The sequence below is a fragment of the Mus caroli genome, chromosome 5, assembly GCF_900094665.2.
Source record: "Mus caroli chromosome 5, CAROLI_EIJ_v1.1, whole genome shotgun sequence".
Lineage (NCBI taxonomy): Eukaryota > Metazoa > Chordata > Mammalia > Rodentia > Muridae > Mus > Mus caroli.
Window position 1 is genome coordinate 99516744 of NC_034574.1, and position 25973 is coordinate 99542716.

Below are 25973 nucleotides of genomic sequence, written 5' to 3' on the forward strand. Positions count from 1 at the left end.
AGGAATCCTGTCAACTTTTTTTCTAAGCTTCTGAATTCTACTTGCTTTGTTTCCATATGGTTCAGTTTCAAAAATTATATTGAGCCAGGGATAGTGCACACTGGTGTAGTCAGACTCAGAAGGGCCAGGGGTTGAAATGGAGGATTTTGAGTTCAAAGCCAACCCAGGGAAATCGGTGAGACCCTCCCCAAACAAACAAACGGAGCGCACACACATATGGAAATACACATATGGAAATCCAGTGGGACATCCTCAGTAAGAGGTGATCAATATCAACAAGGACTTGGCATATCCTCAGTTAAGAGTAACAAAAGGTGATGTTTTAGTTACACCTCATAGTTTCAGACAAAAGCAAAGTTTCCCTCTGGCCTTTTCAAGAGTTCAAAAGTCCTTCCATTATCTCATTCCTTAGGGTTCGCAGGACCCTTGGCTCAGATAAAATAAAATACAACCTCCTGATTTTACACACTAATTAGCACCTAATTAAGATGTTCAATAACCATAACGGGAAAATATTTATTCACATGAAATATATTGACCAATGTAGTGTTTTTAGAGAACAAAAGTAACTTGGTAAATATAAACAATCTAACTAAATAAAACAACCTTATGGACTATTTCCCATGAAATAAAAAAATAACAAATGTTTCACATTAGAGGCACTGTAATTCTTGAAGTCTTTTTATTTAGTGATTTCTGGCAAGGAGATATACCATAGGAAAGTAATTTCACTGGCAGTGAGGTATATATACATATACCTCTACCAAACACTCCTTTAACTGTTTTAAACTTTATTTACAAATGATGAAAAGTATCAATGCATATCCTTGGTTCAACTATATTAGCAACACCATGAAATGAAGCGGAATGGTGCTTGCATACAAACTGCTGTTTGTAAACAACGCTCATTCAGGATGAAAGGAACTAAGTTGTTTTTGGAAAGTGTTTAAAAGAATCATCACAGTTTATCATGACCAAGACACCTGCACCGTACTGTCCATTCCTCACAGCACATTTATTTCGGTAATTCTGTTATGTCGGTTCTTAGCATGAGCATAGTGTTACACAATTTTCATACATAGAATCACATCCAAAAACAAGTTCTAAAATTGAAATTGTAAACATTCTCATATGTAGAAATATTTTGTGTATCAATAGTTTTCCTAAATGATCAAATTTGGAATATAAATGAGAAAGCCTATTCTAAATTGTGTAGTGAGCCTTGTTTATTAATTACATTTCTACAATGTTAAATAAAGAGACAACCCTGTCCTGTAAGCATGTCAAACGTATGGAAAACGTTACAAAGAAACAAATCTGTTAACAAAAGTATGTCTTGCAATAAAGAACATTAGATTTTTAAAATCTATTATGATACAAATGGAAAGGGTAAATAGCATCTTTGTTGACAAAGCAGGAGGTAGCATGGACGCACCACTTCATTGTCTGAGAAATGCAACTGGATTAAAGAATATTTCCTTACCACAAATAATTTCCAGGACTATGTACAATATTTCTTTTAGAAATACTTGTTTAAACAAATCTCGCTTCAACTTTTTAGTATATATATATGTATATATATATATAAAAAAAAACGTTCCATTATGATTTTAAAAAAACACTTAACACATCTAGATAGAATAATACTCTGCCCTATTTGGGGGAACAGTCTCAAACTATGAAGTACATGATATTTAATGCCCTAAGTTGAGTAAATTTAGTTAGCAGTTCCTGGTATTATACAAAACACTAAATACATACCAACAAAATATAATTTCTTATTTTTCTATGTAAGTGTGGGGAAAAACCAGAGCCTTGATTCTGGTAACACTGTAGAGAACATAATCTTTCAGTAAGTCTGTCTGTAAGGATTCATGTGCAACACTTTACAAATGGCTCTCAGATGTAGGACCTTCAGCTGAGTAAACTCAGCCAACAAAACTTAGTAAACCTTAAGAACACATCTCCACCCCATATAAAATATATCACTACTTACTGTCTTGTCTGAAGTATTGTTTGCTCCGATGCCACTCTAATTTACGGTCCCTCATTCTTCCTACTTTAGTATTTATAATGGATACTTTCATGTGGCTTACAAAAAAAGACACAAATTTTAAATTTACATCCAATTAAATTTGCTACTGAAAAGGATTCCTGGTTCTATGATGCTGCTTCTGCCATTAGTAAAGAAAACGACGTTTCTGTGATAGAGGCAGGCTTTTTAAGTAGTGATGTGACTTCCACCATGCCAGCTCCAGTCCGTGGAAGATTAGCGTTAACAATGTGACGCTGTAAGTGCTTAATCCAGTCTTCCTGAACAGACAATGGTCCCCGAAAGACTAGGCCACAAAACCTATAAGGGAAGTAGATAATAATAGTTTTCTTAACTAAACGAACTCTATTTAAAACTAACGTATATATAAAGCCCACAATGTAAGAAATACATCTCACCATATACCACATGGAACACACCTAAGTTTAAATCAATGGTTCTCAGCCTGTGGGTCGAAACCCCCTTGTAGTTCAAATGACCCTTTCACATGAGTCACCAAAGACCACCCTCCATATCAGATATTTACATTACAATTCATAACAGTGGCAAAATTACAGTTATGAAGTAGCAACAATAGTTTATAGCTAGGTCACTACAACAAAGGGGACTCTATTAAAGGGTCTCAACATAAGGAAGGGTGAGAACTACTGGTTTAAATTAACTTAAACCAATCAATTTACACCCTTGTTAATAGACTTAGGAAATGTCAATATTTTTAATAGACTGGAAATTATTTAAGATTAATAAGCTTCTAAAAATGTATGTGTATAATGGGTATTTTGCCTGCCTGTATTGTCTGTGCACCAAATGTGCATGCCTGTGTCCTTATAGGCCAGAAAAGGATGTAGGATCCTAAGACTGGAGAAGTTACAGATAGTGCAAGGCATCATGTGGGTGATGGAAGTCAAGCATGGGTTCTCTGAAAGAGCAGCCAGGGCTCTCAGCTACTGAGCCATCTCTCCTGCCCCAGTAATCTAAATTCATTCACAGGAATGATTCCTAAGTGCATCTCTTCAAAGACCCTTTTCTAGTTCAGAAGTACATGATGTCTGTGCTTATATCTGTAAGGTGCATGAAGGGGGGTATGTTAATGAAGGAAAAGAAAATGTGTAAATATGTTCTCAGTAAGCAGGAACAGTAGAAATAAACCAAACCAAATTCATCAAGTATATAAAGCACAACAATCAATACACCACTTCTACCAACTGCAGTATAACACAGCATTTGGCTAATGTACAGATGTAATTTTATTAGTTGTTGAAGCAAACATATGAATATAAGTTATGATTCTAAGCTGAAAAATCATTTATCACTTTATTGTTGAGCAAGCCACAAAATAAAAATGCCAATTACTGTGTCTCAAAGGACCCCGGGAAAAGGGACCGTAGCACACATAGCAACCGAGGCGTATACCTGCATCGGAGAATGTAAACCTCGTCAGCACCATGAGGCAACGTTAGCATTTTCTTCTTGCTTCCAGATCTTGACCTTGATTTCTTCTGCTTACAATCTATGGCTAAAAAGGGAAGAGAAAAACTTAATTCCTCATATATTTAAAACACACCTACGTAACAGAGAGGTCACAACAGCTCAACTACACCAGGAAAGTCTCTGTTCAGCTCCGTTTTCAGGGTATGCACTAAATTAGTGGCTTCCAGAGCAGCTTCTCCTGGAGTCGCTTTCTCCAAATACGACACTCAGGTACAACTGAGAAAATATGACTAAAGAACTGGGAGCTCAGTTAGTCAATAATTACAATACAGAGAATCTTTAACTTCTGAGCATACATAATTCTAGACATCTTATTTCTAGGAAAATCACAACTTTTTAATGTTACTTAATTAAATATGCACTTGATTATTATTCTATTAAGTAACCCTAGCAAACTGGGCAATGGAATATCAACAATGTAATACAAAGCTCAATGAAAAAACAATTTCCACTGAAATTCAAGACCAACATAGCTCAGTTTTCCTTTGTAAACAACCTGTTACATGTACAATCATGCAAACGTGTAAGCTTTATAAGTAACTATAAATTTGCATTATCTGAGTTCACAGCTGGATCCAGTGTTTGATGCCAACTATTCTTTCCATTTTTTCACACTATATTTTCTCCAGTGGTTTGTTTTTAAAATGTGATTTAAACAAAAAGCTTTTTTTAAGGGTAGACCAAATATTTTAGTGTTGGTTTTGACATTTTTCCCATTACTTTTCCCTTAATTATTTATTCCAATCTGTGAGTCACTGAAAGAAAACACTTTATCGTTGAACTAGTGGGTAGGACAGTGCTCTACAGTCCTTGGATCCTCTGGACATAGGGGTGGCAGTGACTGCAGATGCTGCTTGTCAGGGAGCAGGGAGAGAAGTAAGAGCGCATCCCTAGGGCTGCAAGTGAAGGATCCAAATACAACACCAGAATCCTTCAAATGGCTTCTCTCATCCATGAAATCCCCGGAAACAATTCCAAGGAAGAGAAGAGGGATGGGCCGCTCCTCATTGGACCTGTCATGTGGGCTGTTCCAAGTCCAGATTCCAAAAGAACAGGTGCTGCTGTTACAGAACCAGAGAGCACAGTTCCTCACAGCAGACAAGTGGGAAGGTAACAAATGCACGCAGCAAACTACAAACTGCGGTAAATGGAAGAGCTCAGTCCTGATGGCCAGCTTCTTGTCACCTGTTTATTTAAAAGTAAAAACTAAGACTCACCGGGTTTTGCTTTTTTGTTTTTTTCCTATTAATCATTAAAACAAGAGACTAACAGTAAGGTATTGAAGAATAACTAATTCAAAGATAAATAACCCAGCTCTGGAAAATTCTAATGTTGTCATTAGTTATGTCAGTCAAGAGCCTGGTACATAGAAGAGACTCAACAAATGCTTCTGGAGCAAAAATAAATAAATAAATAAAGTAAAACCTAATAATTTATCTATTAGCATTGTGATGGAGTGCGACCAGAAATCTCTGCTACCAAAATGCAATATGGGCAACACCCCTTCCTACCACGGCCAACATGTGCTTAAATGCACTGTTGAAACCACAAGTTCTGCATTATCTTGGCTATGTATCACAGAGCAGTCTAACTTACAGCAAGTAGGTTCTTCATCACACCTAATATGAACGACCAGACACCATACACTTCTTTTCCATAGTGGCTGCAGTGGGCAATTTAGAATGTGAATGACTTTTAAATGATTCGTACTCTGGAAAGAGTTCAGAGAAATGCTAGAGATCAGTTACTCCCTCCACCTCTGAGGTAAATCCACAGAATGTCTGCCTCTATGATGTAGGACACAGCAAGGGTTAGTGTTAGATCACAGATACAATCTTTCTTTGGAGAGCTAGAGAGCTTACGGGTTGTTAAACTTGCCACATTACAAAAAAAAAAAAAAAAAAAAAAAATCGTTGTAGAATGAAAGTAAATTCCTGTGAATACAAACAGAATGCACTGGCAGTCCTTATAAACGGTCTTCACATAATGCCACTGTCAGCAAATGGGGAGAGGAATAGTAAGAAGAGGTCAGTGATGTGTCTTATGCTACCAAACTCAGTTGAGGAGACATGCTGTGATGTCTGAAGTATGCACCTGGACAGCCTGCACTTATAAAGAGTATTTACATGAATGAGCAAGAACAGTATTTTCTGAATTCTGATGCTGTACGACTCTAAAAGCTGTTTATGAATGATCACATCAGAAACTGTAAATAAAGCCATCAAAATTCCAGTGTTATTATTTGAAGGTGTCATGACACCAGAAAATAGGGCAACTGTTATAATGTAGCTGATAAACTCTGTTAACTAGGTTTCCAAGTCATGTTACACAAGTTCTTAGAAATTCACCCCTTTACTAAGATTAAAATATTTCAAATCTCAGACTCCTGGGAATAAAACTTGAATGTCTAAGTGTCCACGTCTTCATTATTTTAAAATCCCTTGGTTCCCAAAACATTGTTTTGTAGGTGAAATGAGTCCGTTGAACAAGCTTAATTACCAGCATCCAGCCCATCTCTGTAATGCTGTCCATACATTTAGAAGAGACAGGTAAAAAACCTGAGTAACATACACATGCATGCAAGGAAGACATTCCTATGGCACCTGCTGCATCAGAGACAACTGTCACAAAAACGTTCCCTTGAATGCAAACAATAGTGTACCAACATGTCTGTCACAGCAGCATTCCAGATCAACCAATGTTCAGCATTTTAACTGCATGTTTGTTTTTGATGAGGGTTGGTTTCCTCACTCTTTAACTATGCCACTGCTGTGGGGCACAAGCAGGCCCAGGAGTGAGTCAGGCCCTCACACGCCACTTAGAATGCAGTGAACCAGGGACCCAAAGGACTTGGTTAAAAATTGGAAGACTTCACCCACTACTGCAAAATTACTGGCCGAGAGTGAATTGAGCTGCAGAGCCATATACAGAGGCTTTACAATCTTTTAGTAAAGCAGCTGTGTTTTACTAAATATGGAAGAACCTCAAAAGACCCCACAGTGTTGTGCTAAGCACTAACCAGGTGACAAGCATGCCATGAGATGATACAACACACCCAGAGTCAAGTCTCTTCTGAACAACTACTTCATTTTATATACAAGAAACACAGGTTACTTTCGGCACTGATGTCATCATGAGATATCTTCTGCATTTCCATCGTTCTGCTCGCTGTGTACCAGCAATTGCTTCCGCGAGGAGAGTGTTTCTTTTTGTTCTTCATTGTACAAATGACTTCGGAGGATGAGGACTTATTCAGTGTTACCTAAAACCTCTGTGATCAGGAAGTACACCAGGACTAAATTAAAACTCACCACTAACATTTTTAATTACTCTTGTTCATCCCTACCCAATTACTTAAGGGCTCCACTTCATCTTCTTCAACTGACTACTGGTATATTCTGTGTGCCTTCGTGTGCTGTCTGCTGCTGTAACAGAACACCATAGACTGAGTGAATAGAAATCACCAACGTGTATTTGGTTTACAGTCCGGAGGCTGGAAAGTCTGTGAGTGTGGTGCCATCTTCTCCTGCTCAGCAATAACATGGCATTAAGATGGGTATGCATACAGAAAACCAAAAGGCCACTGAACAAACTCATTCTTCTCATCACTCCTAAAATAACCAGTACATTTACACTGTAACAGCAGTAATCCCTTCATGAGGACAGAGCCCTGTAGCTCCAATGGTCTCTGAAGACTCTTTTTTAAAAAAGACAAAATTTTAATAATAAAAAACACCACTCACTGAAATAAACCAAAGACTGCACATCAGTTAAAACAGAGTTTTAGAGGGAACATTTAAAACCAGACTTAGACTTCTATCCTCCTAAATACTTTTATCTTCCTCAACACACCAGACACCTCCTCTCTCTAGGCTGAGAGCTTCAGAGCCAGCTCCATTCACATGAGTGGGTAAGACTGGAGCCATGACACACCTCCAGGCATCTCTCCAGAAGCAGTTCTGTGACCTTGCACAAGCATTCTACCACCCCCTGGACACACTGAAGAGCCTGGTCCCTCAGGCATCTGGACAGTGCAACACCTACAGCTCTGCTCTACTCTGAGCAAAGTTCCACTCTCGTCAGTGGAAGCCTCACACCTGGAGTTGTTTGTCCCAGGCACGTGTTCCAAAAGACCTAGGGTCTAGAGGATTCTCAGTCCAACAACTCGACGCTCTGTTAGGCTAAGTAGGTTCTTTGCAGCAGTTTGGTCCCTGTGGAAGCTGCTCCTGCAGTTCTCAGGTTCTGAGGGCCACTTGTGAACAGCAGAGCTTCCCACATGTATCCCATGTGGAGCAGTGAGTCTACCAGATCACATAGGACACTTTAGTGTGAGCTGTCACAGGCCCATGGGCTGTTACAGGCTTCACACTGTAAAACAACAGTGTCAGGATTCTTCCCATCTAAAACTCCTTCCAGCAAAGGGTCTCTTGGCACATTGAGTATTTTCTCCCAAACCTATCCGTACTCTGTACCTGCCATTCAGCCTCACTTTAATTACAAGGAGCTCTAGGCAGGATACTCCGCTGCCTAACACTGCTGTCAGGAACTATAAGGCACCAGACAGCCCAGTCCTCCGTTCTGTGTTCTACAGAGTCCAACAGCGCAGACTTCCAGCCAATTCTTCGCAGCAGTGTAACAAAGATGAGTTCTACACTTAGCTTCCAATACCTCCTTTCTCGTTTTTGTTTGAGCCTTCAACACAATGACTTTTTCTGTCCATATTTCTACCAATGTTCCAATCACAACCACTTAAGAACTCCGGCTTTCTTCTCATCCCTCATCAGAATCTCTCAGAGATTCCACACATAGCAACACAAGCTTTTTTGTAAGCAGGATTGCCTAAATCTTCCAGCCTCCTGGGGACATGTAGCTCTAAAGGTGTTTTCACATTTCCAGTTATTTGTAACAACAGCCTTACTTACTTCTTGGCAACAATTTAAATCTCCAAATAAACACACTTCTAGTTCTGGAGGGTAGGAAGTCCTCTGTTAACACCTGGTGAGGGCCTCTGTGTTGAAGTGCATCATGCTACAGGAACAAGTGAGCACATGGGAGGCATAGACAACTGGACAAAGTCATCCTTTCTATGAGACACTCCTTCAATAATAAAGGCCTCCACTAGCAAAAGCCTGCGTGCTCACGGCTTCCACCTCTCAACACCTACAACAGTAACTAAACTTCAACCCAAATTCTACAGGGGAATCTTCAAACCATACAGTGCTGGGTTACTATGAAGCATAATGGCCACATTAGATAGAGCGCCAATAGAATGTTATAGCCCAGCTAGGATTTTTTCCGATGCATTTGCATGTTTAAGTTGGGGAAGCAAAAGCAACTAGGAGTTTATTTGGAAAGAATAGCAGGAATTAAGTTATCAAAAGGAGGTAAACACCATTCTAGCACCATTGAGAAGCTGGTGGTGAAGGCCAATGCAGCAGCTGTGAGGTGGGGAAAGATACATGTCCCAAGATGTCCTCAAGTATGTGCTGGTGAACTCAGTTCTCATTGCTGCCAGTAATCCTCCAAGGTTCAAGACTAAAGCAAATAAAAGACTGTTCAAATAAGCACTTGATTTTTCTCCATTTCAACTTAAAAGCAAACAAAAATACCCTAGGTTTTGGGAGGGTAGTTATTTTTAAAGAAACATGTTAGCTGGCATAAGAATTAAGGGAAGGAGGGTTGTTTTCATTTAAGCTTTCTGTCTGCATAGAGTCCAGAAGACTAGCTCTAGTAGATGTGCAGCTGTAAAGGGCTCCACTTATGTATGTAATGCTCTGTTGCTGAAGCCTTCAAACATTTCATAACTTTCAAAAGCTGCTACATAATCATTTTGCACAGGACCATACAAATGTACCCAGTGCCATCTCTTGAGTACCTAGTCCCATAACAAGGAAATGAGGTGCGTCATGGAGCACCCATGCAAAAGGAGGCTGCTAAGAACAATGGTGCCTGCACCCCCTCCCATCACCAGCACAGATTCTTGGCATATTCCTCCACCACCACATTTCTCTTCTATCCAAGAACTAAACATAAAGACAGTTAGGAGATAGATAGATAGATAGATAGATAGATAGATAGACAGATAGATAGAAAGAATCATCTTTTGTTTGTTTTGTCTTTCCAGACATTGTTTCTCTGAGTAGCCCTGGCTGTGCTAGAGCTTAGAGGTCCCTTGCCTCTGCTCCTGAGTGCTGGCACTGAAGGGAAGGATGTGCCAGCACCACTTCCCCATGATATTTTCACTCTGAGATTGGGGAGATTTCTCCTTAGCATCCTAAATTGCACACAACAATTTTAACACTTTAGTCTCACTGACTTCAGAATAGTAACTGACCCCAAATCAAAAGAAATAATCAGGGACAAGTGTACCTAAAAACATTTTAATATTTCACCTGGAAAGGCTGATATGTAAATGACTTGGAAAGTAGCATTTTATTTACACTTAAAGTCAATGTGGTGGTGGTGGGGGGGAGCACAATTTGTAGATGTACACACACTGTTTCAAAGTACAAACATATCCAGATATATGAAGGATAACTAGACATAGATGACAAAAATAGGACAACAAACGTATTATTTCTTTGTGTTAATAAGAAACAAGTTAAATTTTTCTTTCTAAGATGAGTTGGAGCTACATGCAGTTTTATTCAATAGTATTGGCAAAGCAAGTATTTGCCAAGGAGTCTCACTACTTTTCTTAGACCAAGACACATACAAAATGTAGAACCACAAAACAATAATAATGAATCTGTTTGAGTCACCTTTTAAAAAAGAATTACTTAAAACATTTTAACCAAATCCCTGCCCTCTATAAGCTTCTGTATTTCTAAGACATCATTTTAGGAACAATTAAACAAGTGCTCAGTAAGAAAGTCAAATCTACCTCCTATGCAGTCACATTCAAATTCAATAGGCGGATAAATCTTAATGCAGCACATTTTTGGTTTCAATGAATTTGATTTGGCTTTTAATCATTTTTAAGACTTTACATATTCCAACAAAGTTCAAAAGTAAAGGCAGATATGGTATTTTCTTTATAAAGAATCTTCCAGCTAAGGCCACGTGCATGTTTGTGTGCGTGCGTGGGCATTAAGTATTACACTGAACTGAAAGAGTTAACATTATTCTTCAACCCCTACATAAATCAATCAATCAATAAAGTAAATCCTACTGTTGCACTTCTGAGTGAGTAGTGAAGTCTCCAACGAGCCATTGTGCTGGCCTGACCTCACATGAGGCGGTCCAAGTCCGTGTGTACGATACCTGTCTTAGGGTATCTGTTGCTGTGAGACGACACCGTGACCAAAACAACTTGGGGAGGAAAGGGTTCATTTCATCTTCCAACTCTCAGGTTATCACTGAGGGGATCTGGGGCAGGAACTCAAGGCAGGAATCTGGAACCAGGAACTGAAGCAGAAGCCAGAGAGGAACGCTTCTTCCTGTCTGGCTCCTCACAGTTTGTTTAGATGTCATACCATCAAGGCCCAGACCCTCCTACATCAATCGTTAATCAAAAATCGCCACACAGGCCAATCTAGTGAGGACATTTTCTCAACTGAGGTTCCATCTTCTCACACAGCTGTAGCTTGCCTCAAGCTGACAAAAAGTCCTAACTAGGGTAAGACTCAAAGTCAGCGTCAGCCAAACACCTACATTTAGTTCTCACTAACAATACATTCTATAAGCATACCTTAATCCAGATCACAAAAGCACTCAAGAATTCATGTTAGATGAGAAATCCCAGCACTCTAAAAAAAAAAACCTATAACATATAAGAAGTAAATACTAGAAAATCAACAAGTAATAAAAGACTGGAGTCAGACAGGGGTAGAGAAGAACACAATCACATAGAATTAAACTCTAACCGGAAACAAGCAAAAGCTGGCATCATAAAATTGAATTTCATCTGTGGTGCTCTGGTGGTCACAGAGCCACACTGTTCCTGTCACCGCCACTAGCTGTCTAACCGCTGATCCTACTTCACATTCCTATTGTCATTACTCTTAATGACTTATGTATTAAAATTATTCTTAATTTAAATCTTAAATGAATTTCTCCTTCTCCTAACCAAATCTTTTATTCAAAAAGTAGTTTCCAAAGCATCATGTAAGTCCTTTTAGGAAGGATTTAAAAGGGATTTTGAGCTTGGCATGGTAGCACATGCTTTTAATCCTAGTACTCAGGAGGCAGAGGCACACAGATCTCGAGTTACAGCTGCCTGGTCTACAGAATGGGTTCTAGGAGTAGAACTGCATAGTAGAGACCAAAGACACAAAAGGATTTTGCTTCATTACAAAGTAAGTTCCAGCATTTAATTATCCCTATGTCTTCTACTTGACTTACTTCACCATCTAACTTACTTAATTCCTACTCCTACCTCCCAGTATTCTTAGTAAACATTTCATTTTCCCACGATACTCCCTCCTTTTTCAAGTATGATTCCTTTCCTTTCTAGACCCTAACTTTCTGTTCCAGCCAGCTGACTTTGAGGTTCAAATCAAATGACACATGCTGGGATGGGGTATAGCTCCTTTTTGATTTTTAGCACACACACACACACACACACACACAAAGGATCAACTCAACCAAACACACAAACAACAGCAACAACAACCCAAAACCCCAATAGGTTAAAATTCCAGCATTTAGAGAGTCAATGACAACAAACCCATCCTTCTCTTCCTCTTCCTCCTCCTCCCCCTCTTCCTCCTCCTCCTCGGTGCATGCACTCTACCTGCCTGTCAGAGCCTTGCTAGTCTGGCTCAAGCCCACTGTGCATCCTTCTTCCCTCTCTCTCCCTCACCAGCGGCAGAGGGAGGAGTCCACAGAGCCCATCCATGGCCCTTGCCCAGCTGTCTTAGTACCACAGTCATGTTTACATACATGTGCTCCTACCACATGGAAAAGTCAACCTGCCCCTTAGCACTCAGCACAGTGCTTGGGCCACAGCAAGAGCTGTAGGAATGCCTGCTAACCAGTGAGTAATCTGCCAAACATCTCTGGGTGCCTTTCCTGGCATAATAAAACAATTACTGCATCCCCTTGTAGGTTATACTAAAGGGGATAAGGTTACATTTACCCATACATTTTACAAGGCAAAAATAACATTAAAAAAAAAAAAAAAGAATCAACATTGGCACTAAAGAACTTATCTTAGAAAATGCACTCAACCAGAACAACTCATTATGTTGCCCAAGTCTGAGTAAATGATACATTACTGCCACATAAACACAGACTTACTGAGTGAACTGTACTGAGGCAAGTTACAGCTAAGATACAGACACTACCACAGACAGCTTTTAAAAAAAAGTTGGACTGTACCACATGACCCTTTTTTCTGTGTATGTGAATCCATGTGCATGCTCATTTCCATGCAGGTATTTAACAAACAAGGTAAAAGGGAAGCAGGGCTAAACTCTGCTAGCCAATACTTCTTACTCATTTCAAAGCCAACCCAGTCAAGAATTATCAAGGTATCTGGCATTTTCTGTTTATTTCCAGAGGACACACAGCCTTCAGCACTTAGGAGTAGAAGACTCCGTGAACGCACAAACCAATGATGCATAATGAGGAGCTTCAACAATGTCCTGGCAGAAAGCTTGCCCACAGCATTTCTAGAGCACAAGAGTGACTATCCTAATGGTCTATGAGCCCACTCAGTACCTGGCTGGGGTCATTAGCACTTGTAAGAGTATTATATTATTAAAGCTGAAAACAGAAAACAAACAAGAAAACCCATCAGTAAGATCCAACCTATAATTACATTTTAAAAGTGGATGATTTGAAAAGTAAAGTATTCTTTTTAAAGCAGTCGTAATGTACTAGTGGCACTGACTAAGGACTAATACTCATTTCTAAGCCCTTTTCTTACTTCTCTAATTATGGCAGGCTGATCACTTTGGATAACTAGTATGCACTACTTCTAAAATGTTATGAAAAATGTGTTCTGCAGATGGACAAGAAAGACCCTTCCCCAACATACTTCTAGAATAAAAACAATTTCTTCCAGTAATTTTAAATAAGTAACTAGGAATTTCCACTTTACATTAGTATCTAACTTTAAAAGACAATAGCTGGTAGATTAAAAAAAAAAAAAAAAAGAACAGGTTAAAAGAAATAATGCAGCTGTTGCCACAAGAGTTAGGATTCTAAGATACTACTTCTAACCCATACCAGTCCCTAGACAGAAAGAAACTTAGGGCAGAGGATTCAAATGTAGGTAGCAGCTTTTCAGTGCTGAGTAGAACAACCTACTGGGTCATACTCCGCACTACTACCAGAGTGCATCAGATGAACAGATGAGCAGGGATAGGCTACAGGTATAAATGTGAATTTATACATGCAAGTCGAGATGTTAAAGTAAAGAAATCATTACAAGTATTTGAATCATCACCAAATTGATATTTTAGGAAGCAGACTTTTCAGTCTAAGGCTAACTGGAAAGACCTAAGTTAGAAAGGACTATTTCTATCTCTGGAATACCACTAGATCGAATGGAAGATGCCAGGAGCTGATGGCTTCTACAAAGGCTTAAAAGCTCATTCTACCTCAGGTTACCACAGAACTGTCAGTCTTGAGAATGTCTAAGCTTGAGTTTGTGTTGTGTGCATGTGTGTGCATTCGAGTCCATGCAATGTGGAGCCAGAGGCTGAGGTTAGATGTTTCTCTAAGTTGTATCTTCATCTTATTTACCAGTTTACTCTGAGATGTTCTCTCACTGAGCCTGAAGGCTGCAGCTTCAACTGCACAGAGTGGCCAGTATCTCTCTGCTTCCCACACTGGGGTTGCAAATGAGTGTTACCACACACACTCAGCTTATGTACTTGGATACCAGGATCCAATCTCTGGTCCTTGCATATGTAGAAAGCACCTTAAGCACTGAGCTACTTTCCCAGCCCCTACTGAAGCTTTTTCTTCAAGACTGGACCACACAAGTAAAACTATTCATGAATGAAAGCTGAACTAGGAAGAAGCACACTAGAGTCTTAGAGGCTTCATTCCTACCATTTTTTCGTTTTCATTGTTCCAACTGTGTGATATACTTGTGTGGATGTATGGTTTATAAATGAATGAGATCTCTCTCTCTCTCTCGTCTCTCCTCTCTCTTTTAAAAAGTTAAGCCTGTTACTCATATGAACCAATGAGTCCCTTACAATAATCTAGAACCCTCTAGGGCCCTTGTAATCCAAATACTGGGAAATAAATAGGCATGTGGAGTTTGTAGATACTAATAGGAGTCTCTGTCTGGGAAAGAAAAACATTAATAATGCTGGATAAAAATGTCTTAGGTTGGCAAGAGAAAGCGGGAAGTTAACTTGAAACTGGAACACATTCTTTCAGCGTGTCTAAGGAAGGGACGTGGCTATGAAGAGCACCACCCTAGACTGTCTACACAGTGGTGTTCTCCCTTCTTCATGCCTACAACTAACACACACTTGATTTTCCAGGACTTATGACATGGTAGTTAGGATTTAACTGCAGTGTCTTCTTTTTCTTTAATGGCCTAGACTTTACCCAGTTCATTTTATGCTCTTTTCTTTTTTTTTTTTTTTTTTTTTTGGTTTTTCGAGACAGGGTTTCTCTGTGTAGCCCTGGCTGTCCTGGCACTCACTTTGTAGACCAGGCTGGCCTCGAACTCAGAAATCCGCCTGCCTCTGCCTCCCGAGTGCTGGGATTAAAGGCGTGCGCCACCACGCCCGGCTCTATGCTCTTTTCTTAATGAAGGGTTTTTGATTTGCCTTTGTTGTTTTCATGAAAGGTAGTATCAATTACCAATGCCTTAAACTATTATTGTTTTTTGAAAAGTTTTAAGGTTAGACAAAAATATTTTCTAATGAAGCAACAGTCAAGTGGAGGAACACTTCACCCATTAAATATCAGAGGAGAGTACGTTGTTAAGTACTCTGTGAGACACTCTCAAAAGCCCTCCAAAGTCTAAAGCAGGCCTGGTCAATTTCCTGGGCTCCTGCTGTCTCTAATTAGACTCACCAGAATGTTCCCCACTTTAAACCCACTTTCATTTTAGAATTATCCAACAGAAATTCAAGAATACACAATAGTAACTAGGGGGAGAAGCCAAGGTCAGATAAGTCTTGATTTGAACTCTAGCTTTGCTATGCAGGAACTCTCCAAGTGCAGACAAATGACCAAATTTCGGAGCACAACTTCCTTACGCGATGAGAAGGGAAGCCTAGACCTACAGCTCACAGCGCTGTCCGTAAGCACCATGCTTGTGGAAAGCAGAGCATGGTGCTCTCAGCGCTGATTTGCCAGTTCAGCAGCTTCTTTTGTTGCCTCCTGTCTTCCATGTCTACAACTGCATACCTAATCAAATACAGGTAAAATAAACTTAAAACCTTAGTTGAGCTCTATGCCAGTAAACTAAAACTGTTTTCCTCCTTTGTATATAAACAGTATCTCTGTCTCTGTCTCTGAATCCAAGAGACAAAGCGAAGAAGCAAAAGAAAGAGCCCAGTATGAACACAGTGTTTCTTTACCAGCAAGGACACAGTAGATATAAGTTGTATGCACAAGGAAGAACATAAAGGCCAGGTAAACAACCACTTGAGAAAACATACAGTCATGACTTCAAAAGAGCAAGAGAAATAAAAATACTACAAAGAGGATTTTAATGAAAAAAAAAAAAGATTTGCGCAATTCTATTTAGAAAAAGAAGTTTAAGATTCGCAGGGAATGGGATTCAGTAAAGCAGGCAGCTTGAAAGAGTACAAATCAAAGAGCAAAGCATTTTGCAAGGTGTCAGAAGCATATTACATGGATAAGCTGACAAACGGCCACAAAAGACGTGACCTGCAAAGCTGGACTAGCCAACCAAAGTAACACAGAAATGTGCACTCCGCATGCATGTGGAGGCTTAGGTTTATTAATCCTAAATGTAGGTTGGGGCATTAAAAGAAAACTCTGTACAGTGGTCAAAAGGGGGCATTATTAAGACCTGTCCCCCTCTGAAGATTCAACTTATAGACTAATGAATTATTCTATATATTGGAGGCCTTACTGTGGTTTCCTCTTGTAATAAAGCACCTTTTTCAAAAGCAGCATCACTGTAATCTTTCTCATGTTTGTTAACCAAGTAGGTGATTTTACTAGAATCTACGCATAGAAAAGTAAATTCAAAAATCAAAGATTGTATGCTTTTTAAAAAGTAGAATACAGACTCAAAAGGTCACCTCAAATAGGCTACTTTCCCCCAAATCAAATCAGTATGAACCAGATGGAAATAATCATTTATTGAAATGCTATCTAAAAGTTTACAAGTTGCTGAAATTTAATGTGCATTCAATTGCTGCTTACCAAAAGGAGCTATAGATATCATCTAACATTGCCACCACTGTGGTGAGGAGTTAAAACAGACTTGCTGTGACGTCTGCTCAGACATACCTGCACCAGTCAAAAGTCCAGCACTCTTCCTTCGTGCACAAGCGCGTGAGTGGTTGGACAGGCTAACAGCACTTGTAAACGCCGTATTGCAATGCACACATGTGAGCTTCACAGGCACACCTATCATTCAAAAGAAAACTATAATCCAGTTCTCACTTCAAAAAGGGAAACATTTTCTTAGCTTAGTGTGTGTAGAAAAGTACCTCAATAAAGATGGCTTTTATTTGCTCACTGAGTTAGCTCAGCTTGAATGAAGGAAAGGGAGTTAACTCTTAGTAGCTGGTGGTTAGTACGTAGAGCCAGCAGCTCCTCTAGGTTGAACCTTCTCTCACTTCCTTGCAGAGTTGTACAGATCCTTTCTTAGACATACTAAAATCCAGTTTTGTGATTTGAACAGCACAGTTCTGTTGGGAAGGTTCAAAGCGTTTTACCAATAAAGAGAATTAAAAAGTCTAGTTGAGAAAGTGGTAATTAAAGTGTTTTACCCACAAAACTGTAAAAGGCTGGATTCTAAATGAGGCTCTGCGATGAAGGCTGGAGAGGAGGTGGTGACACCACGGAGCAGCTGCTAGACACGCGTTTCATTCAGGGCGTTTTACCTTCATTACTCTGAATGCACCATCAATAATGAAAGCTAATGATTTCAACGTTTGTTTTTTTTCCCTAAAATCTTTGCACTAAATAAATGATCAACAAGCCAATACCATTACAGGAAAGGAAACACGTAGAAAAATAAACTCTAAACTTTTCCAACAACCCTCACTCTCAAAACATTTCAATCGGTGTCTCAACAGTATTATGATGGCCACTAGAAATACTGCATAGAAATCAACACATGATCACTCAACTTTGCCCTTCTTAAAAAGAAAAAAAGAGACTACTACTGACTTCAAAAGACCCGCTATAGGGAAGAGAGTGCCCTACTACCCAGAATCCTAAATCAGAGAAAGCACTTTCTTCAGACTACTAACATTCCCCGAAATCAAAATGGCAATAAATATAGAGATATTCTGTGCTTGCCAAGAAGCAAACCAGAATTACAGTAACTTCATCTTTTATTAATACACTGATCAATTTCTATTTGGCTAAGAACACAGTCAACATAAATACATAAATCCCCAACATTCTTAACCTCAAAACAAACAAACCAAAAAACAAACCCAACAAACCCTTCTAGTGTTTGAGTATAAACCAGACCTAAGAATACCAAAGTATTTCTCTACCTGCCACATTGTTTCCCAGGACATTCAAAACAGCCCTTCAACAGAAAGCAGCAGCACTAAGCCAAGCACCTGCTCTGTTGCAGTAGAGCACAACTGTGACACTCACAAGGCCAAATGAACATTCGTATTCACTACAGTTCTCTAAAGTCACACAATACAACACAACAAGGCTTCAGGGAGGAGACTCTTGTTTGGGTTAATAGTATCACACAACAGGTACCATCCTTTGGTCTAAAGCTGTTCTGAACTGCCTTGCCTTGCCTTGCCTTAGCAGAGGGACACCAGCAGCTCAGTTCTTGGTAGCACTGGCAGAAACACGTCAGAGGTCTTCCAATAACACTGCTGTGCTGCTAACCCTGAGCCTCCCGTACATACATACCTCAGCAGTGCTGACTTTTACAGGTCAGTTGGCTTAGTGTAGGGGTAGGGGAAGTGTGTGTGTTTGTGTGTTCATGTGCACACGCTTTGCTTTTGTTGTCAACTTACATTCAGACCAAGAATGAGGCAGAGACTCAGTACTGCTGGGCATCCTCTGATGAGCTACAGCAGAGCCAGTGTGCCCCGCCATGCAGCAGTTTGAACAGGAAGATGCTCAGAAGGCACTTCACATGGATGTTCTACCTCACAAAGCACAACTCAACTGTGTTGAAAGACTCACAAGTGTCCTTACCTGAGTGCATAGTCAAGTCCATTTTTTGTGGCTGATAGATCAACGGACTGTCTTCATTTAATGGAAGAACACATTTCTGAACAAATCTCTTTCTTGCTGTCTGGTTATGGGTCTTGTGAGGAGAAACAGCAGAATTCCTTTCTTCGCCTAGCCTTCTACTTTTAAGAAGTTCTATCAGTGTAAGAGACTGGTTCTTTCTCCCACTGGGCAGTTCAGGCTTTCTTTCACCACACTCACTTAAGAAATGCAGCCCTTCTTCCTCTGATGCAGACACTGAGAGAGCCTCTGTCTTTAGGCCATTGTGGTATTCATCAAGAGGTAAGACATTGTGAGATAGGAAGTCATCGCCTGAGGAGAGTTTCTGAGCTACAAACGGTCTGGGGATAATACGGCGACTGTTGAGCGCCTTCAGGATCTTTTCATACTTCTCTTCGTTTTGCATCATCTCATTCAGAACACAGATTGGAGATTTGTGAGCATCCCATTTAGTTTTCCCAAGTCTTTTCAGATGGCCTCTGACATGATTTGATAACCCAATCTTTGTGTCAAACCAACCACCACAGAGCTGACAAGTATGTTCGGAAGTAGTTTCAGACTTCTCTATAGCTAAAAAAAGATTTTCAAGAGTAGTATCAGACTCTTACAAATCACTGTAAATGATTATATTCATAAATGGAAACTGTGTGATTCTAAAAAGGACCAAACTCAAACAGTTTTCACCTCCTCTGAATCTGAACAGATTTATTAGGCCCCAACTATCTCCAACAGTGGACTTACCTTTTCTAACTCGTTTCACAGGCGTCCCGTTGCCAGTTCTTTTGAAGTGCTGCATCTTGTCACTTGTGGCTATTTGTTCTGGTGATACAACATGACGGGCTTCATAGCTCAATCCTGCTCTGTGAAGATGTCCTCGGACGTGATTTGACAACCCAACACCCGTTTCAAATGTTGCTGGGCAATAAGGACATGACTTCTTCTCAAGAGACAAGTCAGTCCAATGAAAAACAGAACTATGCTTTGACAAAGGCGTTTCTGGGCTTTCCAAATGCTGAGGATCCTGTATATCCTGTAAAAAGCTGTTAGTGCCACCGTCTTCATAATATTCAAAGTAGAAGCCATCATTCTGATCGTAACTCAGGGCAGCACTTTCTCCAGGGCCCTGGCCCTCTATCTTGCTTTTAAACAGGGGCAGTAAGTTTACATGTTCTTGACTAAGGTCACTGTAGGCTTCTTCTTCCATGGCCTGTGTAGTGTAGTCACCTAACTCAACGTTATCCCAGGAGCTGTCATCTTCTGTTTCGTAACTATCTTTCTTATCAGAATGAAGCTTTTGCAAAACAACAACAGTCATTTTATGCAGAAAGTCGGGATAGCTATCCAGGTCCTCTCCAGCAGAGCTGTCCTTCTTTGAGGCCTTAACTACTCTTTTCACAGCTACACGCTTGTGGTCTTTCCCGTTTTCTGGCCTTTTGGTGTCTGCATTAAGAGGGTCTGAAATAAAAGTATGAGAGTTACTGGATGAAAATAGATGTAAAGAGTTTAATGAATTAACCTCTTTTTTGAAAGGAAGTGGGTATGAGTCACCTGATTTTCTGATCGTCCGGTAGTTGTTATACTTGTGTCTATATAAATAACTGCTGTCTGCCCTGGCGTTAGGTTTTTCTCTCGGGGCCTGATGGAAATACTTTGGTTGTTGGTCAGTGCTGCTCTTAACCATAACGTTCTTATGAGGAGACTTGTTTTGACTGCACGCATTTACACCAGATTGGGCAATGCTTTTCCGAGCTTTTTGTATTCTATGTGGCCGCTTATGAAATTTTGAAAAATTACTTGACTGTGAGCTTGATCCAAATGTCCGTTTAGCATCCTGTTTTAAAGCAGAGTTCTTTGGAAATGTACTTGCCTGCTGCTTTGCTAATGACTTGGTGCTATCGGCATCTCCGGACTCCTCAAGGCTGTCACTTTTTCTTTTGTCAAGTCCCAGTGGATTACCAAAGGAGTCAGCACACGCCGAGGAATGCAAATAGTCCATGTGCTTCTTCAGAATACTTCTGGCTGACGTAGTGAAGGGGCACATCTTACATAGGTAAGTAGCAGGTTTTTTGGATGATCCTATAACAGAGTCTTTCACTGAAGTCTTCTTTTGTGTTTTTCTCTGAGTTACTTCTGAACTCACAACAGGACACTTCACTGCTGCTCCATGGGCGATGCCCCTATGACATTCCAGCTCATTCTCCGTCACTGCCATGAAGTTACACTCCTCACAGCAGTAGTACCGTTTGTCTTTCTCATGGGTTTTTGCATGTTGCACAAACGTCTTAGGGCAATTGGTACCAAACACACACTGAGGGCACTGGAGTCGAGCACTTCTGCCTTCATCCTGGAGCTCTTTCAACTCACGAATCTCTTCCATCAGCTTCTGCCGTCTTTCTTGGTGAATGATCATATGCTTTAGCAGTGAATTACGATCTCGAAATGTCCGTCCACATTCTCTACAAGCATATGGCCTGGGGACATTAAGGTGGCGAAAGTGACTATTCCCATCTAAATGATACATCATATGTCTGTGGAGATGCTTTTTCTCCCTAAAATTCACATTGCACTTTGTACAGGGGTAGAATGATGGCTCTTCAGTACTGAAAGCAACAGGTGACTCAGGATCACTCTCTTCACATTTCTTTTTTAAGGTATTTGAAATTAAAGTGCGAGTATGAACAGGTGAATTATCTTCTCCACATTTATCTGAGTTATAAACTAGATGCTGAAAAGTGTCCACAGACTCCAAGTGTCCATCAGCTGACTCAGGTTTCACTTTTGATAATGTGTAGTTCTGTGAGTCTATTGCTTGTATCTCCTCATTTTGCCCTAGAAAGTCAACCTGAAGAATTTTTGATTTTCCAGGTGCACGGCCTGAGTCACTGTAGCAGTCCTCTGTGTAGCGAGTGATCTTGCTCACATCCATTTTTCTCTTTCTCTTTTTTTCTAGACCTACTACTTTAGAATGAGCTGGGGATTTATCCACCGTCTCTTCACTAGTCATAAGAAACTGAATGAACTCTTTTTGGGGATCCCAGTTTGTATCATTTTCTGACCTAAATTCGTCTGTACCTGAGGAAATCACTGCTAACGCGCTGACACAGTCGTCTCTGACCACTGCGGAGGCGTCGCCCTGACCCACCTCTGCTTGACTTCGTAAAGTGCTCTCTGACTTCATGCTATTCCCTACTGAATTCTGAACATCACAACCGACTAAAGCAGAGGTAGGTGCTTTTTTAATGGAATGGGTTGGATTCTTAGTATGTGCTACATCTGATAACAAAAACAGAACTTGGTGTTGACTTGCTTTTTGTGGTGTAGACAGCTGATGATCAGCTGCTGCCTTCAAAGTGGAGCAAGACTCTGTTGCTAGTTGACCTGCAGGCTGTCCAGTGGTTAATAAAACACTACCTTCATTCATACTGGAAGTCTTTGTGGAAGAGGAGCATGAGACTGGTCCATTAACAACAGCTCCTGTGGGCAAGGTAAAGTTCTCACTAGGAACAGCAGGAGTGCTGGCAGGGATAAACAAAGCAGACTGGCCTCCACTTAAGGCTTTTTCTGATCGATCCTCTGACGATTCTTCAGATAGAGTCAACGAACTGTTTTTCTGAACTGATGTCTGACAATCTTTTGGTTTATGAACTCCACTGTCTTTCTCAGAGATAAAATTGCTGTCATCTTGGAGTTCTTCTTTAGCACCAGTAATGTCGGTGTTTATCTTCAAATCATCCATATTGTTGGCAAGATCATTTAACACATTTAGTCTAGAAAATGGAAAACAAAAATTTAGATTTGCATCAAAAAAGTACTATTGGAATGTATGGAAAATTGGAAGTATACATTTTCATTGGTTTAATTTTCTACTCTTTATATATTGAGATATTAATAACTTTATAGGAATTAGAAAACACTTCAAACAATGAACCACTTTAAAAATATTTTCAAAGCAAATATTGCTATTTCTGCTTCCTAGAAATTAAGTATTATACATACACAAACGACCAAGGAAAGGCAGCATACGCTTACATACAATACAAATGAATGCATTACACACGGAAAAAAGTTTAAAATATCATGCATAATTTTATAATAAAAACAATTCCCTGGCTTGAACAGATTCCCCAAGGACAGTTACAGTAGAAGAACTGGAATCATCAAATGGAAAGAACTATTTTATCACCTGAAGCTCGTTTCTGGAAGAAGGTAACAAAACACTTCAGGGTAAACAATGTGGGTCAAATATAGTAATTGCAATCAACATCACTGGCTTACTTATATATAAATAGTAATTCTTATTTCTAAAATATTTAAAACTGTTTTGCTCAAGATAGTGTTCTGTCAAAATTCTACAAAACTGTCTTACTCATAAGGTTCTAGTCATTCTTTATCCAAGTTATTCTTAATTATAAGTTACTAATGTTAAAATTAGTGAAGTTTTATGTCAAAATTTCATACTCTGAGATCCCAAATTCTAGGCATTTCCAAAAAGCAATTATATCACTTATAATCTAACAGTAGTGTAGAGGCCTAGAATTTTCTTATGAGATGTTATAAATAGTGTATTTCATACATAATGTAGATTTAACATGGCAAAGTGCTTTTGATCATATATTGAGCTGTTATAAGAAGACAAAAGAAACTTAAAAGAAAGGAGCCGTATGAGGCTGCCCGGAGAGGTGAAGATCACTCCCCTACATCACAGGGCGCTTGCTCTTCCACATGGCTCTTTGGAAAAGTGGACACACTGCACTACAACTGCTTGTCCTTAACTCATTAAGGGCAGGGACACAACCTGGTCACCATCATGTTTCCCTGAACCACCAGGCAAGGGTGCAAGGCAGCGCTTGTTGAATAAAGGAGTTAAGTGTTGAATAAGTAAAAATGCAACTGCAAAATCAAAAGAAAAAAGAAAACAAACAGCTTTATATCTATGAGATGTACACACAGCCGCTCACTCAAGTAACCAGGGCAGACTTGGTTTCTGCTTTGCAGACAAAAATATATCCTTCGCATTATCTTTGCAGTTTTTGTTTTTAATTTGTATAGTGAACAATACTATTTTAAGACAGCAAGAGTCTAAAGTTCAATTCAGAAATTAAGATATTTTAAATAATTTTCACTTGGAGTAGAAATTTCATGTTTTGTAAATCATTAACTCTAGCACAAAAAAGGATTTGAATAACTGTCTCATTTCATAAGTTACAGAAACACATTCTTCTTTCAACAAAATGCTTAATAAACACATCAAAGATTACAAACAAGTTATCATAAAGATCTTTCCTTGGCATTATTTATACCAACAGTCATTATTCCTTCCCTCACACAGTTTAGAATTCTGCTTTGAAGCTGGCAAACTTCCACAGTAATAAAAATAGACTTCCAATAAGATCATATTCAACGGTATCACCCCAAAGTGGTGCTAATGCAGCACCCAGCAGGAGTCGACATCACAAACACAAGTTAAAAATGGGCAGCACATAAACATGTGTGAAGAGAGTGGGGCTGATGCTGTCCTGGTACCAAACCCTGGGATTTCAGGCCAAGTTCAGGAAACAGTCAACTGCCTCAGTACTAACATCCGCACAATGCTGGGATGAATGACAGGTTTTTAACTAGCCTGAAAGACACTTTCTGTTTCTATTTATTATAATCACAGAGGTAGTCAAATATATGCTCAGTCAATTTGAAGCCTGTATTAGCTTTTCTCAACAGGAAGCAACGTTGCTAACGAAGTGGTAAATTCAGTGTTAATGAGTGGCTTCACTGTTACCACCTCAGAGGTAAAGCCTTCCATGTTCTGTGTTCTACCCATCTGTTCTGGTGTTAGAGGTTGAAGGATGAACAGACGCCTTCCATTTAAAGCAACTTCACTGGTGCCCCCTGAACAGCAGGGTGACAAACTAGGGGAATATCATGTTGATTTGAAGGCTGCATCCTTGTTACCAGAATGGCTTAATAAGATCTAACTTCACGTTCTGAAGATATCAAGCCATTTTGCTCAAAAACATATTTAAAATACATGTATAAAAACATATTTGGTCCACAAAACATATCTAGTAAACAAAAGAAACTAAATCACACTGCTGAAACATGAAAGCAGGTCTTTACCAGTCAGTTTTTCTTCATGTCCACATGATGAAATGCGACTTAACTATCTACTAATTCATAATTGTCTCTACTCAGGAGAAATTAGAAGGCTTTCTTAGGCCACTCAAAAGAGCAATTTATTTCATCAACTGGAAAACATGATGTAAGAAATGGAGTCTGAAGTTGGTGTTTACACACAGCTAACATTTTTCTGGGTTTAATTTTCCTAATACATTCTGACTATAAAATGCTTAAAGCATTTTATACAAATTTCAGGGCACAATGAAAAACAATGCATCATTACATTCTGAAGGATCTTTATCATTACATTCTGAAAAATCTGTAATTTTTATCTACTTCCTTGGATTAAAAGAGGACTGTATTCATCCAGATAAAACAACATTTGACTTATACACTAATTTAACACTTCTCCAAACAGTTTTCAACTACTCTATATGGACAAGTACATAGAGCTGAAGAACTGACACCAGTCTGTTGATGTAACAAAAGAAACATACTTGTAGATAAGCATTACTCACTCAATTTAAGGACGCTAACCAGGGCTAGAGGGGTAGTTCAATAAGCTTTATTCCAGAGGACCCAGGTGCAATTCCCAGCACCTATATGGCAGCTTACAACTATCTGTAACTCCAGTTCCAAAGGATCCAATGCCTTCACACAGAGAAACATTCAAGCAAAAACCAAAGTACATAAAATAAAAATAAATCATTAAAAATATATTTAAAAAATAAATATAAAGGAAGCTAACAAATTTAAAACATACTAAAATGGTATGATGTTTAAAAGATTTCAATGTTTAAGAGAACTTGAATTTGATTAATTCAAAGTACCACTTAAGATTCTTTAAAAACTGTTTAGATAGCACTACTAAAATCCTTCTATAATCATAGAATCACAGAATCTTCCTCTTAACTGAATTTAAACATGTTCTTTAAAAAATGCATACTTTTTTTAAAGCTGCAAATGGGGGTTTAAAATCTACATAAAG

At 39.3% G+C, this 25973-nt stretch overlaps 1 protein-coding gene across 28 annotated transcripts in view; it reads right to left on the reverse strand.

Moving 5' to 3' along the window:
- Positions 1 to 665: 665 nt before the first annotated feature.
- Znf644 (zinc finger protein 644) overlaps positions 666 to 25973 on the reverse strand; it is a 79944-nt gene continuing 54636 nt past the window's right edge. For 15 of the 28 annotated variants that reach the window (XM_029478066.1, XM_029478073.1, XM_029478057.1 and 12 more), the window contains 5 exons: positions 19616 to 22641; positions 18839 to 19444; positions 16946 to 17065; positions 3467 to 3569; positions 669 to 2353 (listed from right to left, as the gene is read on the reverse strand). In XM_029478066.1, coding sequence (XP_029333926.1) covers positions 2161 to 2353; positions 3467 to 3569; positions 16946 to 17065; positions 18839 to 19444; positions 19616 to 22641 — 4048 coding nt within the window. In that variant the 3' untranslated portion in view covers positions 669 to 2160. Of the gene's footprint in view, positions 2354 to 3466; positions 3570 to 16945; positions 17066 to 18838; positions 19445 to 19615; positions 22642 to 25973 lie in introns of all 28 variants that reach the window. The other 13 variants (XM_021162588.1, XM_029478077.1, XM_029478076.1 and 10 more) reach the window with 6 other exon arrangements.